At 37.2% G+C, this 17878-nt stretch overlaps 1 protein-coding gene across 4 annotated transcripts in view; it reads right to left on the bottom strand.

Annotated features, from left to right (window-relative positions):
- EML4 (EMAP like 4) overlaps window positions 1-17878 on the bottom strand; it is a 151050-nt gene that overhangs the window by 19169 nt on the left and 114003 nt on the right. For all 4 annotated transcript variants that reach the window (XM_043468418.1, XM_043468419.1, XM_043468417.1 and 1 more), the window contains 6 exons: window positions 17690-17824; window positions 17445-17580; window positions 6998-7149; window positions 5775-5900; window positions 5559-5690; window positions 4763-4830 (listed from right to left, as the gene is read on the bottom strand). In XM_043468418.1, the coding sequence (XP_043324353.1) occupies window positions 4763-4830; window positions 5559-5690; window positions 5775-5900; window positions 6998-7149; window positions 17445-17580; window positions 17690-17824 (749 nt within the window). The remainder of the gene's footprint in view (window positions 1-4762; window positions 4831-5558; window positions 5691-5774; window positions 5901-6997; window positions 7150-17444; window positions 17581-17689; window positions 17825-17878) is intronic.

Below are 17878 nucleotides of genomic sequence, written 5' to 3'. Positions count from 1 at the left end.
CGAAAAAGAACAAAGTTGGAGGACTCACATTTCCCAATTCAAAACATAATGCAAAGCTATAATAATCAAGACCAATATTGCATAGGATGAACATAGAGATCAATGGAATATAAGTGAGAATCCAGATTGAAACCCAATTATGGTCAACTGATTTTCAACAAGGGTTTCAAGTCTTCACTGCAGGAAGAAAAGTCTTTTCAAAAACAGTGCTAAAAAAAAAAGAAAGAAACAGTGCTGCAACACTGGATATCCATATGCAAAAGAATGAGGTTGAATATCTATACAAAGATTAGCTCATATCATATACAAAGATTAACTCAAAATAAATTGAGATCTCAAGGTAAGAGATAAAACTATAAAATTCTTAGAAGAAAATGTTGTAGTCAATGTTTAAGACCAAGAGAAAGAACAGATAAATGGTACAGTATAAAAATTTTAAACTTGTATGCAATAAAAGTTACCATTAAGAAAGTTAAAAGGGGAACTTCCACTGGCAGTCCAGTGGTTAAGAATCTGCCTTGCAATGGGGGGGACTTGTTTTTGAGCCCTGGTTGGGGAACTAAGATCCCACATGCTGTGGGGCAACTAAGCCTGCACACCATGCCAACAACTAGGGAGACCACTCGCTGTAATGAAAGGTCCTGGGTACCACAACTAAGACCCAACACAGCCAAATAAATATTAGAAAAAGAAAGAAAGAAAGAAAGTGAAAAGACAACCACTGGAATGAGAGAAAATAGTTGCAAGTCATACATCTAATGAGGTACTATATCCAGAACATATAAAGAGCCCTTACAACTAAGAATAAAAAGACAAATCAATTCAAAGATAGGCACAGGATATGAAGAGACATTTCTCTAAAGAGGCCATACATAAATAACCAATAAACACATGAAAAAGATACTCACCATCATTAGCCATCAGAGAAATGCAAATTAAAACAATGAAAAAGCACTTCACAGCCATTAGGACGGCTGTAATCAACACACAGGCAATGACAACTGTTGGTGAGGATGTAGAGAAATTGGAACCCTTATATTTTACTGGCAGAATTGTAAAATGGTATAGCTGTTGTGCAAAACAATTTGGAAGCTCCTTAAAATGTTTTAAACGTAGTTCACTCTACTCCTTGGTGTATACCCAAGAGAAGAGAAAACATTTGTCCACACGAAAGCTTGTGTATGACTGCTTAGAGCAGCACTATTCACAGAAGTCGTAAAGCGGAAATATTAATTCACATGGTTATCTGAGGTACAGCCATACAATGGGATGTTTGGTGACAAAAGGGAATGAAATGCTGATACATGCTGTACAACATACATGAACCTTCAAAACATGTTACGTGAAAGAAACTAGTCACAAATCACAATTATATGACTGTATTTATATGAAATGTCCAGAATAGGCAAATCTATAGAAATAGAAGGTAGACCAGTTACTCAGGGCTGGAAGTGGGTTGGGGTAATGAGGAATGACTGCAATAGTGTACAGGGATTCTTTCAGGGTTAATGAAATGTTCTCAAAGTAGCTTGTGATGAAGGTTCCACAACGCTGTGAACTTCTTGAAAACTACTGCACTGTATACTTTAAAAGGGTGAATTTTAAGGTATGAATTAAATCTCAATAAAGCTATTAAAAAGACTCCTTACTATTAATATATAAGGAATAGCAATGTTGAGGAAGCAGTGTGTCCACTTAGGGCCATGCATTTCATTTTTTCCCTTAGAAATTGTATTCATAATATAGTCTTTTAAAATGATAATTTTATTTATCATTGTGATAATTTATTCACACTTGTGCTTACTTCTTGATTACAAGTAGAAGATTTCTAGATATGGACATGAACACATCTTTAAACGTGTTGCTAGTCACCTTTTCGGGATCATGAACAATTTGGATAATGTGCTGTATTAAACTTAAAAAAAAAATTCTTGCCCTCAGTGTGATTTTTTGCAGGCTTAGGGTCAGTGATAATAATCTGAACGGTTACACCGAGGAATTTTGTTTTAGACAATAGAGCCAGGTGTTCACAGACCCATGCAAAAAATAATAATAAATAAGAAAAGTTCTCTAAGAATCAAAGGCAGGAAAATGAACACTGATAACTACATCTCCCCTAGATTTTAGTTGGGGATCAACTCTACACTAGAAAGAACTGACTGACAGCACTTTTGAGTTATATCACTCATTCCTAAGGTTTTTCCTACTCACAACTCCAAAAGGAAACAACTGGCTTAGCTAAATCACTTACATTAAGTAACTTTTCCTTTTAAATTTGTTAATGATGACTTCACAGTTATACTAAATGTTAGAAAGTAACTTCAGTAAGTTTCATCAGATCTGCTTTTCATTAAAAACTGGGGCTCTGTATGTACACATATGTATATATTGTACATGCATCCAGTGAAGGGGTTGAGTCTCAATGATTCAAGTCCTTCTAGCACTTCCTACTTCACTCAGTACTGAACTCATTAGACACAGTAAATGCTTTTAAGTCACTATGTCAGGCAGTGACTCAACCTTCTAAGATAAACTCTCCTTGCAATATTTCTAAGTAATACTACAAACACCATAAGCACATCTCAAAAGTGGACTGGTGGAGTCCTGGAAAGAGACAAGCTTTAAAACCACATAGAACTTGAATCATATAGAACCTGAGTTAAATCCCAGCTCAAGCACAAGTGACTCACGTGACTTGGGTCTTGGGTTTCCTGTTTGTGCAAAGGAGATAATAACGGACATTTTGTTGCATTCTTGTTAAAATTTAAAGTACAATATGAAAATAATTCAGTACAAGGTGTGTCATCAGACTGTGAATAAATGGTAGCTCTTATTCTTACTGTTTCATTGATATTAGCATTTGTAATATCTGTTCAGCTGCCCCCAAAACAGATCTGAAGTAAACTCCTTTGTAGTTTCCTGAAAGCCAGTTCACCACTATAGTTTAGGTGATTCTTACATGCTTAAGACATATATTTTTTGTAAAACAGGAAATAAATTTCCTCCAAATTCTACAAAGTGGCCTGCCATATGCCTGTTTAGTCCAAGTAACAATCTATTAATGACATGTATTTTGACGAAATCTGAGATAGGAAAGCCATCTATATTTGTAAGTTATCACCAATTACGCTCCCAAGCAGCCTAATTCTAAAATTCCACTATTTCAGAACCACTCAAATAACATCTCTAATTACATACCCACATTTCAAAGTTTATCTTTACCTTAAAGACCTGTTCTTCCATGATTCTGAGCACTGTAAATGAGGATTTTGAAAATGTTTTGATTTTCCGGAGGTATTAATTTGTATCTAACAGCCAAAGGGGAAATCGTGATTAGAAAAAAACTCTAAATGGCTAAATTTAGTTAGAATTAAGTAAACTGGAATTAAATAAATCATCTAGTCAAAGCTATGGTTTTTCCAGTAGTCATGTATGGATGTGAGAGTTGGACTATAAAGATAGCTGAGAGCGAAGAATTGATGCTTTTGAACTGTGGTGTTGGAGAAGACTCTTGAGAGTCCCTTGGGCTGCAAGGAGATCCAACCAGTCCATCCTAAAGGAAATCAGTCCTGAATATTCATTGGAAGGACTGATGCTGAAGCTGAAACTCCAATACTTTGGCCACCTGATACGAAGAACTGACTCATTAGAAAAGACCGTGATGCTGGCAAAGATTGAAGATGGGAGAAAAAGGGGACGACAGAGGGTGAGATGGTTGGATGCCATCACCGACTCAATGGACATGAGTTTGAGTAAGCTCTGAGAGTTGGTGATGGACATAGAAGCCCGGCGTGCTGCAGTCCATGGGGACACAAAGAGTTGGACACGACTGAGTGACTGAACTGAAATAAACTGGATGATTTGCAATATTTGTTACATTCATAAAAATATTTATATGAGTGTGTTCACAATACTTTCACCTTATTAGAAATCAGCATTCCACATTTTTTATGGGTTTAACTTTTGAAAATTGACTTTATATTTTTCCTCTGCCTCTTTAAAACAGAAACTAAGCTATTTGTGATGAGGGCTACTTACTAGCAGAGGCAATAAAAAGGACAATTAAAAAATCAAATAATAAATATACATTACTTAATAGCCTTGGAAAGGTACTATACAAGGTCTGCAAAGATAAGTAATTAATAACAATTTCAAGAAACATACCTTTATTATTTACCTGTGTAGCATTCAAGAAGGAAAAAAGCTATAGCTCAAACAAAAGCTCAACTGGGTTATTTCAGATTCGATTTCCTTCCCTTTTTAAAGATAACGAGGACAGAAGTTTTCTGATACCATAGAAAATGTCACAAGGGATGGTCAAGTCTTGCTGAACTGCCGCCTTCCTTAGTGAAGCCTGTCCTGACCTCCCTGTTTATCATTTTGTAACTGTACCCTTCCAGATCCCTCTTCCTATGCTCAACCCTCCCCCATCATACTCTTCATTTCTCTAACTTCATTAGTTAGGGCTTATTTTTCATTCTGCCTCCACCCCTGACACGGTGAAGTGTGAACCCCGTGGGGGCAGGGGTTTTCGCCTTGTGCTGTGATGGAGCCTGAACTCCCACAATCGGGTCTAACAAATGGTAGGTCCTTAACAAGAAATTACTGAGCAATTAAACGAGTATACGTAACAGAAAAGAGCAAAAGGTATAAAGCTGTGACACTTAAAAGACCAATTCTCCAGACCAGACAGAGAACATTCCTGGGTTAAACGCCCCACCACTTAAGAGTACTCCGCTCACGTTTCCCTTGGAGACCCTACCTGCCTGAGTGCGTTCCTACGGCCACCACTGTGCCACCTGGATGAAAGTCTGCACAGTGTCCCGGTTCCTAGAAGAGAGACAGACAGCTGTTGGGAGCACACGAGAAAGTCTCCCTAGATCTACGGGAAGAGTGGCAAACATTTGAAAACAACCTGTTTCACATAAACATGGAATCTCAATCAACTTTACTACAGCCAATGGGAATACCACATGGACATAAGAGGAAAAAGAATTTCAGAGCAGGAAGGGGGCATGCTGGCAGAGTGGGAGGGGGAAAGGCCCACCAGCTTGCGGCGAGGCAGTGGAACAGTAATAAGGGTAACAACAAACATTTGTACAGTTCTTTAGAGTCTGCAAAGAACGTGTATACACCTTTTAGGCTAGAAAAGGTGAATATCTGGGTGGGGTAGGGAGGAAACACAGTAAGAGACCAACTCAAAAAGAAGACAGTAGAATCTGTTAGTGAGTAGTACTTACTGAACCCAACTGCCCCACCACCAGCAGCCCAAACATGTCCGTAACAATTAACACTCCATAAAGATGTGAAATATTCTTGATTTTTACTACTGAACCTGACAGAAAAGTTGAGCTTCTATCCTGTTAACTTGCTTCTTTGGAGTGGGTTCATGATGTACTTTGTAACTAAACACTCTCCCCTTATTCCTTCCTCCTTACTGAACTATAGCAATACACCTGGATTTAACCAATACTGAGTCCTTTTTGCTTTGCTGCTACCAACTGCCAGTTTTAGGGAATTTCTGTGAGGAAATTATAATCACATTTTGCTTTACTCACATCTACAAGCCTGGTCCATTCCAGCCTGTGTTCCACCGAGTTCCACATGCACACCTGTCTGTCCTGAGCACAAGTCAAGAGCAAGTCTTTGAAGGGATGTGTGGCAAGACCCCAAAGCTCATCTGTATGACCCTGAAAAAGAAACATGCCCATTATTATAAGAAACAAAGGGTATCATCAAAATTTTCAGTTAATGGTTAAAATCATACAGCTTACCTGTACTTCTATTTGGAAGCCATCATTAAATGTTCCTCGTAAAATAAAGTTTCGTGATGTGCCAACCAAAAACTGATCTGCCTTTCCTTCTGCTACAGCTCTGATTGTTCCATACTGATCAGGAACCTAAAAAAAAATTTATAAAGCCACCAGACACACAATACAATGTATTAATCAACCTGTAGACTGAAGTTATAGCTGTACACAATTATGCGGTAATAAATGACCGAATTTCAAATTTGAAAGTACAAGGTAATTTTATATTAATAAATTATTTATTCAGACATTTACATTTTATACACAGAAGTTATAATGCATTTTCAACATTCTTTGCTTCAATTTCATTTTTATGCTTCAATTTTAAATTCATACTTTATATGATTTCAAGAGAAGGATTATGAGTAGGGGATAAAGGAATAAGTTCTGAGAGATTACATGAAGACTGTGGCCTGATTTTGCTACTTACTGGTTATATTATTTTGGGTAAGCCATTTAGCCTGAGACAAATTTCTTTGTTTATAATATGGGCGTATATCTTCTTGGAAATAAAATCCAAGAGCAGTGCGTCAGAATTCTCTGTTTAAGAGATTTTGTCTGCAAAGCATGTTGTAAGTAGAGAAGACTGCGCGTAAATTCAAACTTTAAGTCACCAACAAATAGAAGCAATATTGAACTGTGAGATTTGCCTTTGCTCTGACAATCAGTGATTTAAAACACTATTCTAAACCATTTCACTTCTTGAGATCTCAATTCAACTTTCACTGAACACATAAAACCTGTTAGGTTTTATGGACATACTTCGTTTATACCATGAAGCAGACATACACAGAGATATAATCAGCAATTATTATTAAGCCCATCATTTAAAAGATTATTTTTGAATTTTAAAATTAAGTTGGTCATCTTGTATACCAGGAATAGAATATTTGATAAATGTCTGGCAAATTTTAAGTTTATATGGTTATGTGATTATTTTTGGGTCACTAAAAAATAATGTCAGAAATAAGTAAGCAAGTTAATTATTCTGCCCATTTTTCTTATTCTTTCAAATTATTTGGCTTAGTGAAAAGTCCTTTTTTTCCTGGTTTATTTCAAGGGAATGAAATGACAAGAATGTATACCAAATTTTCCAGAAAAGTGTAAGTTATCTTAATGTGGGACAAAAGACATGAGTTTAGAGGGTTTAACATTTTAAAATGTTTATGTTCTGTTTTCATCCTTACCTCTATTTCTCTTTCAGGATTCAGATCATGATCCCACAGAATTATTTTTCTGTCTTTCCCGCCTCCAGTTAATAACATCCCATTTCTCATCTGACAAAGTGTGAACACACTGCCATCATGAGCTTTGATTTGTTTGCTGATCTGATAAACACCTAACATAATGAGGGGTAAAATAGAAACACTAGTCATAACACTTTCCATCAGATTTTAGTGTCTTTTTGGGAAAAAACTTCAGCAGAACTACAGAGTGAGTAATCAGAAGTTCTCATGACTCAACGATCAAAAATCTATTTCCAGCCAATTCTTCCACAAGGCAGATAGCAAAGCTTAATAAAATCTTTGGCATTCATGCCTATATTTAGTTACTCTGAAAATAATTCAAAATATATTCTTACAAAAAGGTAGGCTAAAGTAGTGACAATTCCACAGACAGGAGGGGATATATTAGCCTCAGAACTTTACTATCTCTTACAATCATCTCATTTAACAGTTCAGGTAGATATTACTCCTCTGATTTTATAACTAAGCACACAGGTATAGAACTGGCTTAACCAACACCACATGGTTAGCTAGTGACAAAGCTGTGACCGGAACTCAAGTCTCTTATATTTAGTGTTCCTTTAAGTTTGCACAAGAGTCTTCATTTCCTCTTGGGGCTAGTCATAATGTTTAACATTTAACCACTGTTGACCTGGAGACCTTCTGCTCTGCCAAGGATAACCCCTTTTATTTGCTGAGATACTGGGGAAGGTATGGGGCAGAAGAGGCACTGGTGGCTTGGAGCAGTGGCTTTGGACCAACCAGAGAAGTATTTTAAAAACTGACAGCTATACCAGTGTGAGAGCTCAACGATGGCCCAGTTTTCTTGTATGCTCTTAGCACTTCACAAGCACCCAGGAAGGAACAAGGCAGGTATAAAAATATAATCAAAGCCTCTTTTTATCTGAAGATAAAAGAGTTTGGTACTCAAGCCCTTTTCCTTGGTATTCATGATGCCTTACTCAGAGAAGGTCTTCCTCGAGTTAAGGGAGCTCAGCCTGCTGCTCCGTGATGACCTAGAGGGGTGAGAAGGGGTATGGGGTGGAAGGGAGGCTCAAGAGGGAGGGGATAAATGTATACTTATTGCTGATTCATGATGTACGGCAGAAGCCAACACAACACTGTAAAGCAAGTGTCCTCCAGTTAAAAAAAATTAAAAATAAATGAATAAATAGAAAGCAGGGGCAGCTTGTATGCAATGTGCAAAACAAAATTTATTTTAAATACTCAATGCTTAAAAAAAAAAACACACTAAAAGCTTTTTGGAAGATGGTATCTTTCAGACTAATTACCAGGTTCATAATGGCCAGGTAGAGCCTGGTTTAAACATGACCAGTCAGTCAATAAAATACACCTTAAGATTCCCTTGGCAGGGGCGGGGTGGGGGTGGGGTGGAAATTAAGTTTAAAAACTATTCAGTGGGGGAAATGGATGAAGCCGGTTAAAGGTACAAACTTCCAGCTATAAGTTCTGAGAATTTAATGTGTAACATGGTGACTACAGTTAACAACAGAGTATCATACATTTGAAGATGCTAAGACAGTACATCTTAAAAGTTCTCATCACAAGAGAAAAATCTCTAACTATGTGAAGTGATGGATGTTAACTAAACTTATTGTAGCAATCATTTTGCAAGATAAACATATAGCAAATCACCTTATTGTATACCTTACACAAAGTTATGTGTCAATTATACCTCAACAAACTGGAAAAAAACTGTCCATTTTCTAATAAAATTGCTCATCAGCTGACAAATGGATAAACAAAATGTGGTATTATTCAGTGACAAAAAGGAATGAGGTACTAATACATGCAATAACATGGATGAACCTTGAAAACATTAAGATGCAACTGAAAGAGGCTGTTCACAAAAGACAATATATTTTACGATTCCATTTACATGAACTGTCCAACACAGGCAAATCCAAAGAAGGCAAGTGGTTGCTAGTGACTGAGGACAGAGAGGAATGGGAAGTGACTGCTAATGGGCACAGTATTCCATTTTTGGGGCGATAAAAATATTCTGAAGTTAGACAGTGGTAATAATTACACAACTCTGAATATATTAAAAATCACTGAATTGTACATTTTAAAATGATAAAATTTTATGGTATGTAAAGTATAATCTCAGAGAAGATGTTAACTGAGATTGTTCATTTACCATTTGAGCTGCATTGTATGTTAATATTAACTAAAATTTGTAGGGCTTTGGTATCTTAAAAAAATTATGCTATAGTTGACTCTCAATATTACTCAGTGTGAGGCAGCTAGTGGCACATATAACTTAATAGATGGGTATCTCTGGCAAGGAGAAAGGAAAGGGCCTGCACGCTTTGGAGTAGACCTTGCCTGATTCAGCAGAGCTGGGAGCAAAGCTCCAACAAACTTGCTATTCAGGTCAACTGCCTCAGCTCACATCAACATTCATCACCTAAAAATACTTTAAACACTGAACAACACAACTCTGTCCAGTAGGATACCCAGCCAATTATCTATCATGGCTCTGATGTGATCAAGAGAGAAAGAACATCTGAGAGACGTGAACTTTCTGCGAGTATTGCTGGCTTTATTTGGGCAGTTAAAAGTGGGGGTGAGGGGCGTGAGGGAGCATGAGCTTATTTTTCTCACGCATGGTCAAATTAACAAAAGCAGTCTGAGAGTACCATGTGAGAAATTATAAAATGCAGGGGTGTGGTGTTTTACAACTCTCCCTCAGAAAGCAGGAAAGTGAAATACAGCTTTTCTATTTTTAATTCAGTCTTCCCTACTTCTAAACATAACAAATACCTTGTTAAACACTTAAGATCTTCCTAGAAAGACAGAATCTCAGAAAATGGAAAAACTGAAGAACAAATGCTCCATCAAGAATAAAAATACTCTATGTTAGATAGTATTTACCTACAAAGTAATTTATAGTCGAAGATTTCCTTCTCATGGGCCTATATTTCTGACATTCTAATTTAAGCCAAATAATGTTTGAAATACCTGCCAAGAAAAATAATTATCCTTGTATTTAAAAACCTACTGTACCTCCAGGCACAATCATGGCCAAGTCTATCCAAGCTTAACTGCAAATCCCCCCTTTATTCTCAACTCTAACAGAAACAAGGTTTCCATAAAAAGCAAGTTTATCTTGACTGCCAAATAAAGACTGTTTGGAGGGCTTTCTGTGCCTATTTAAGTATAGAATCCAATGTTAGGGAGACTTTAAAATTTATGTTATATTCCTGTATGTGTACTCAGTCACTAAGTCATGTCCACTCTTTGTGACCCCATGGGCTGTAGACCGCCAGGCTCCTCTGTCCATGGCATTTCCCAGGCAAGAATATTGGAGTTGGGTTGCCATTTCCTTCTTGAGGAGATCTCGACCCAGGGACTGAACCCACATCTCCTGCACTGGCAGGCGGACTCTTTACCACTGACTCACCCAGGAATCCCATTATATTCTCAGCAATGTGCAAATGTACCCATGTTGATTATTTGGTGAAATGGTGTTTCGAAGTTCCTTTAAGGAACCTGGTAAAGATTTAAGAATAATGAACATTTTAAGGGGGGTATAGATACTTTCAACCTCCCCCTCAACTTAAAGAATCCTGAAATTTTTCATGTAAGAAAAACTCTGAACTATTTCATGTATGTGGGGAACAACAAACACTTTGTACCCAAGTAAGAAACAGAAAATACTGAAACAACGTAAGTGTCCACAGATGGATGAATGGATAAAGAAGATGTGGTATATACACAATGGGATTAAAAAAGATAGAAATCCTGCCATATGCAACACAAATGAATCTTGAGGACATTAAGCTAAGTGTAAAAAGTCAGAGAAAGACAAATAAATACTATGAGATCTCACTTATGTGTAGAATCTAAAAAAAAAAAAAGAATTCACAGAAGACAACAGGCTGGTGGTTGTCAGAGGTGGGGGTGGGGGTAGAAGAAATGTGTGAAGGCAGTCAAAAGGTATAAACTTTGAAATTTAATGCATAGCATGGTGACTATATACTTTAAAGTATTTTTGAAAGTTGTTAAGGGAGCAGATCTTAGAAGTTCTCATCACAAGGAAAAAAATTATAACTGGGAGGTGATGCGTGTTAACTAAACTTATTTTGGTAATCATTTTGCAGTACACACAAATATCGTTCTCATCACAAGAAAAAAAAAATTGTAACTGTGAGGTAATGCATGTTAATTTATTTTGGTAATCATTCTGCAGTACAGACAAGTATCAAGTCATTATACATAAGGTTACATATGAAAAACTATATATATTAAGCTAGACAAGGTTATATATGAAAATATTATAAAACTGGAAACACAGGAAACAGAAAATACTAATTACTTTGAAGATTCCCCTTAATTTACATTTAAGATAAGGAAAAAGTGGTTTGGAAGCAAGTGAGCTCCTTATGAGACATAAAACAGTTTTCGTTTGTCTTCTATTCACTAGAATAAAAGAATTAGCTGTGAAATTATACATTTTTTCCTGCAATTTCCTAAAGTCCCTTTATCAGATGCAATTATGACAGTATACTGAAATTTTGGTTGATAAAGACTGCCATGGGTACAGAAATATCTTATTAGGGAATATGTAAACTATCAATCTATTAAAATTTGGGGCAAGAATTTAGAAATGGAAACTATGAACACCTGTTCTGATCCCGTCTTACACATTTATTTTACTAAACTCACCAAATCCTTTCTAGCCTTACTTACATAATGGAAAACTCCACATATAAAGGAAGAAACCAAATTCTCAGCAAGTTCGCCCATAATAGGGTCAGTCACATAGCAAATTTCAGCAGCTTGCAAGATTAGATTTTCTGTTTTCTGTTTGTGCCTATGTAGATTTTCTCTGCACAAAGGGTAAGGCACCAGTTTTTCAGACAAAAACAAAAATAAATAAAAACAATTCGGAATCTTTACCAGCCTCTCATCTTGCACACTAAGGCCAATGAAGGGTGCATTTATAGCCAAACTCTCAGACAGGTAGGATAATATATGTCAACAATTTAAATCACTGTTTTGATAATATAATACTGTTCCCATCATTTCTGATACTGAAAATATATGCCTAGGAAAGAGAAAAGACAGTAGGAAGAAAAAGAAAAGAGAGTGGGGAGGGTAACTAATAATACTGCTCTTCTCTCTTTTTTCTTAAGGATCCTCAACCAGAGCTTCTGGGTCAGTGAACACATGGAGCTCTGGACAGAGTGTTATTCCTGGAGAGGGCAAGGAGGTTCTAGACAGGTCCCTTCCCCAGGCCTTGTCCTAATCACCTTTCTCATCTGACTGTTCTTGAGTTACCTCCTTTCATCATAACTGGTGATCTACTTTGCAATGGCTACAGCGCTCAGGCCAGGTGCCAGGACTGGAAGGAATTTACTGTCCATCCGCCATGATGCCTCAAACTGCACATATGGTCACTTGCTCACACTAAGGATGATGATGGTGGAAGATCATCAAATTGAAATGAGAGAACTCATTTCAACTGCTAGTTCTGAAGGCTCTCGGCTAATTAACAGATGTCTTCAATTCTTGGTTTATATGTATGGAAAGGGCTTCCCTTATGGCTCAGCTGGTAAAGAATCAGCCTGCAATGCGCGAGACCTGGGTTCGATCCCTGGGGAAGGATCTCTGGAGAATTCCATGGACTGTATAGTCCATGGGGTCGCAGAGTTGGACACTACTGAGCGACTTTCATACATGGAAAAGGGGTGTGAAGTGGAAGACAGTAATGTCACAAATATAAAAAAAAAATCCTCAGGGAAATGTCTCAGGAACCTCAGGCTGGTTCCCCATAACCTCCTTTTTCTTTCTCCCTCTCCTACTAATAAAGAATCTCTCTCTACTTCCAATCCACTGACTTTAGAACAAGGTGTCTAATTTTTCTCTCATAACCTTCTACCTTGAAGGAAGTATTATATATGGTTCTCTGGATACTGTTTCAGTTTTATTGTCCTTAAACAGTACGGATAAATAGGGTTGAATAAATGCTATTTTTTTCAATTTAATTTTTATTTTGGAGTATAGTTGATAGAAAATGTTGTGTTAGTTTCAGGTATAAAGCAAAGTGATTCAGTTATACATTATCTATTCTTTTACAGATTCTTTTCCTGTAAAGGTTATTATAGAATATCAAATATAGAGTTTCCTGTTCTATACAGTAGGTTGTTGCTGATTATATATTTTATATATATTAGTGTGTATGTGAAAAAAGGCTATTTTCAATGCCTTTCCTCTGATCTCTTCATGTACCACAGAAAAAGACAAAGTGGACCTGTATATTTGAGCACAAATGAGACTTGAGAATAAAATATATCTGTATTTTTAAGGAAAACTAATTTGAGGTAATACTGAATGAACTCCAAGGCCCACTACTGGGGGTGGGAAGAGGAGCTGTAGTGAGAAAAACAAAAAGAAGAACGGGACTAACTATGAATTTATTCTTTTTTTCTCTCTGCTCCCATTTTACCACATGGCCATGCACGCTGCTCTCACAGATACCTCCAGACTCAGTCCAGGCGAGAGTGAATCCTTTAGTCTGTTGCTATGTTTGGAAAAGGAGATGAGAAAGGGAGAATGTGTACCACAAATGTAGTAATTGGGACTATCTTTCTATGTTACAAATAACTGTGTTATCCAACAGCTGTTAAGGCACTTGTGGAATCTACAAAAAGGTACAAAATAACTTATCTACAAAACAGAAATAAGAGTTATGGATGCAGAAAACAAACTGACGGCTGCTAGGGGGTAAGAACAGCAGGAGAGATAGGAAATCCTTCCTCGGTGATTAGTACAAAGAAATAGAGGAAAATAACAGAATGGGAAAGACTAGAGATCACTTCAAGAAAATCAGAAATACCAAGGGAACATTTCATGCAAAGATCGGCTCAATAAGGACAGAAATGGTATGGACCTAACAGAAGCAGAAGATATTAAGAAGAGGTGGCAAGAATACACAGAAGAACTGTACAAAAAAGATCTTCACGACCCAGATAATCACGATGGTGTGATCACTCACCTAGAGACAGACATCCTGGAATGCGAAGTCAAGTGGGCCTTAGGAAGCATCACTACAAACAAAGCTAGTGGAGGTGATGGAATTCCAGTTGAGCTATTTCACATCCTAAAAGACGATGCTATGAAAGTGCTGCCCTCAACATGCCAGCAAATTTGGAAAACTCGGCAGTGGCCACAGGACTGGAAAAGGTCCGTTTTCATTCCAATCCCTAAGAAAGGCAATGCCAAAGATTGCTCAAACTACCGCACAATTGCACCTATCTCACACGCTAGTAAAGTAATGCTCAAAATTCTCCAAGCCAGGCTTCAGCAATATGTGAACCGAAAACTTCCAGATGTTCAAACTGGATTTAGAAAAGGCAGAGGAACCAGAGATCAAATTGCCAACATCTGCTGGATCATAGAAAAAGCAAGAAAATTCCAGAAAAACATCTATTTCTGCTTTATTGACTATGCCAAAGCCTTTGACTATGTGGATCACAATAAACTGTGGAAAATTCTGAAAGAGATGGGACTACCAGACCACCTGACCTGCCTCTTGAGAAATCTGTATGCAGGTCAGGAAGCAACAGTTAGAACTGGACATGGAACAACAGACTGGTTCCAAACTGGGAAAGGAGTACGTCAAGGCTGTATACTGTCACCCTGCTTATTTAACTTATATGCAGAGTACATCATGAGAAACGCTGGGCTGGATGAAACACAAGCTGGAATCAAGATTGCTGGGAGAAATATCAATAACCTCAGATATGCAGATGACACCACCTTTATGGCAGAAAGTGAAGAACTAAATAGCCTCTTGATGATAGTGAAAGAGGAGAGTGAAAAAGTTGCCCTAAAGCTCAACATTTAGAAAACGAAGATCACGGCATCTGGTCCCATCACATCATGGCAAATAGATGGGGAAACAGTGGTTGAGTTTATTTTTTTGGACTCCAAAATCACTGCAGATGGTGACTGCAGCCATGAAATTAAAAGACGCTTACTCCTTGGAATGAAAGTTATGACCAACCTAGACAGCATATTAAAGAGCAGAGACATTACTTTGCCAACAAAGGTCCATCTAGTCAAAGTTATGGTTTTTCCAGTAGTCACGTATGGATGTGAGAGCTGGACTATAAATAAAGCTGAGTGCTGAAGAACTGATGCTTTTGAACTATGGTGTTGGAGAAGACTCTTGTGAGTCCCCTGGACTGCAAGGAGATCCAACCAGTCCATCCTAAAGGAAATCAGTCCTGAATGTTCATTGGAAGGACTGATGCTGAAGCTGAAACTCCAATACTTTGGCCACCTGATGCGAAGAGCTGACTCATCTGAAAAGACCCTGATGCCGGGAAAGATTGAGGGCAGGAGGAGAAGGGGATGACAGAGGATGAGATGGTTGGATGGCATCACCGACTCAATGGACATGAGTTTGGGTAAATTCCGGGAGTTGGTGATGGACAGGAAGGCTTGGCGTGCTGTGGTCGATGGGGTCGCAGAGTCGGACACGACTGAGAGACTGAACTGAACTGAGGGGATAAGGAGGAGAAGGGATAAATTGGGAGACTGGGACTAACACATACACACTACTATATATAAAACAGGTAACTTATAAGCACAGGGAACTCTACTCAGTACTCTGTAATGGCCTATATAAGAAAAGAATCTAATAAAGAGTGTGTATATATATATACCTATAGCTGATTTACTTTGCAATCCACCTGAAACTAACACAACATTGTAAATCAACTATACTTCAATAAAAATTTTCAAAAGTTAAAAACAAAAAAGAAAGGAAAAGGTTCTTGGGCCCATCTTTTTTTTAAGTGGATAAGGAACCATTTTAATGACTATTTAGAAAATGATACCTCTAAAGTTTGCAGGTGTTCAGTTTTAGTATTCTGATAAATCTAATTTCTCACAGGCAGGTGTAAGGTTTCAGCTGGATCCCAACTCCAACAAGTAGAATTCTGAAGTAATGGAGTCTGATTACATGATGTATACTACTGTATACTGTATTACATGAGGTATACTATTCTTATACTACCCATTTAAAAATAACTTCAAGCTTTTAACAGAGAGCTGCTTTTACTGAGAGTAATGTTAATCCTGCATGACTTCTGTCATTTAGCCACATAAGATACTAGTTTTCCAAAGCTCCAGTTTCAGAATAAATGTAGAGTTATCGCTCTTTTTCAAGGATAATCTTTCTTCTGATGTCCAATTCAGTTATTCCCATCTCTCTTATGAGTTTTCATCTTTTTTCCACCACAATACTCATTTTACTTTTAGGTTTAGTCAACCTTAAAGACTACTGATTCGAGTTAACTCTACTTTTCATTCCATTTTCAACTGGGATTCTCAAAATTCTCCATTTAAAAACTGGCTATTCTACACTCAGCTGTTCTACAGCCTTCATTTTTCTATTGAAATTGTGAACTTTAATGGTCTTTTCTTGGTTCTTATTCTTCTTGACCTTCTTATAGACCTCCTTCCTGATACTCCTGGGAACTTTCCCCTCTTCCTTTTTCAGGAGCACTAAATAAAAAGTTCTGTCTTACTAACTTTTCTTTTTTAAAAATCTGTAATCCTTGCAGGCTCTTTTCTGGTCATCTAATTGTGGGACAAAGTATCCTTGGCCTCATAGTTCTTCTCTCTTCCATGGTGAACTCAATCAGTTTTAAGGATTATTGTGAGTAACTCAAAAAAATCCGTATCTTTAATCTCGATTTGAATTTTCAAGGGCTTAGTATATATTAGTTTAAATTGATAAGAGCAACTGCAAAACACTACTATTTTTTAAAACAGTATTTCCTTCATGCTGGCTAGCTCTTGTTTCTGTTAACACATGACAAATTCATTCACACTATCCTGGAAGTGTCATTCCTTCATGCTGGCTATTTCTTGTTTCTATTAACACATGACAAAGTTATTCACACTATCCTGGATGCGTCACAGTCATAACCGTTTTTCTCCCTTAATATACACTGATCCGTATCTGGGATTAAGCTTCCCTATCTTCTGTAGTGTTCTACATTCATTATGGTTGAGCTTAAATACCATTTCTTCTGTGAGGGCTTCACAAAATATTGAAGACTGGGGTGACTTCTCCCTCAATCTCTATAGTTTTTAACATGGCATCTGTATTATCTTTTCTAATTATTTTGTATTAATCTCCTGGAAGGAAAGGTAGTCAAATGTAGGCTATATATGCTAAATAAATGAGTAAATAATTTGATTTAAAAAAAGGTTGTTATGAAGAACTGTAAAAAATGAAATGTATGTTAGTGACTCTCATACGTGTCTCCTTGCAGCTCTCTCTCTCCTGGTCTGGGTAACAGATGGGACTGCAATAGTGACATTGCAAACTAAAAAGAATGATTTGAACATGAGAATACTGTACCTTTAGGCCCTTTCCCAGGTGTAGGCTCTACAGTAGTTTTGCTCCATATGAGTATGACTCCACCTGAGTCTCCAGCAAGAACATCTCCATTTCCCAAGAAAGCTAAACATTGCACAAATTTTGGTTTTTCATATTTCTACAATGAAACAATGAGAATTTTCAGTTTGTCCCTGAAAAAGCATGATGACTTTATGCTTACTCAAAATTAAAGTTCTATAATGAAGTTGTAACATTCTGATCCTTACCCCAAAAACTCCCTGTTTTTTTGTTAGTGAATTGCCACTCCAGGTCCAGAAAAAAATATGTGATTTACCACATGTTATTATGATATTTGCATCTGTTGGATGGAATCCCACAGCCAAAACAACTTCATTTGTTGTCTGTGAAAAGAGAAACATAGCTTTAGATGCATGTATATCCTTATCTTCATTAAA

This window comes from Cervus canadensis, chromosome 5 (genome assembly GCF_019320065.1).
Source record: "Cervus canadensis isolate Bull #8, Minnesota chromosome 5, ASM1932006v1, whole genome shotgun sequence".
NCBI lineage: Eukaryota > Metazoa > Chordata > Mammalia > Artiodactyla > Cervidae > Cervus > Cervus canadensis.
The sequence above is the reverse complement of the archived record's forward strand: the minus strand, read 5'-3'. Positions and strand labels throughout refer to the sequence as shown.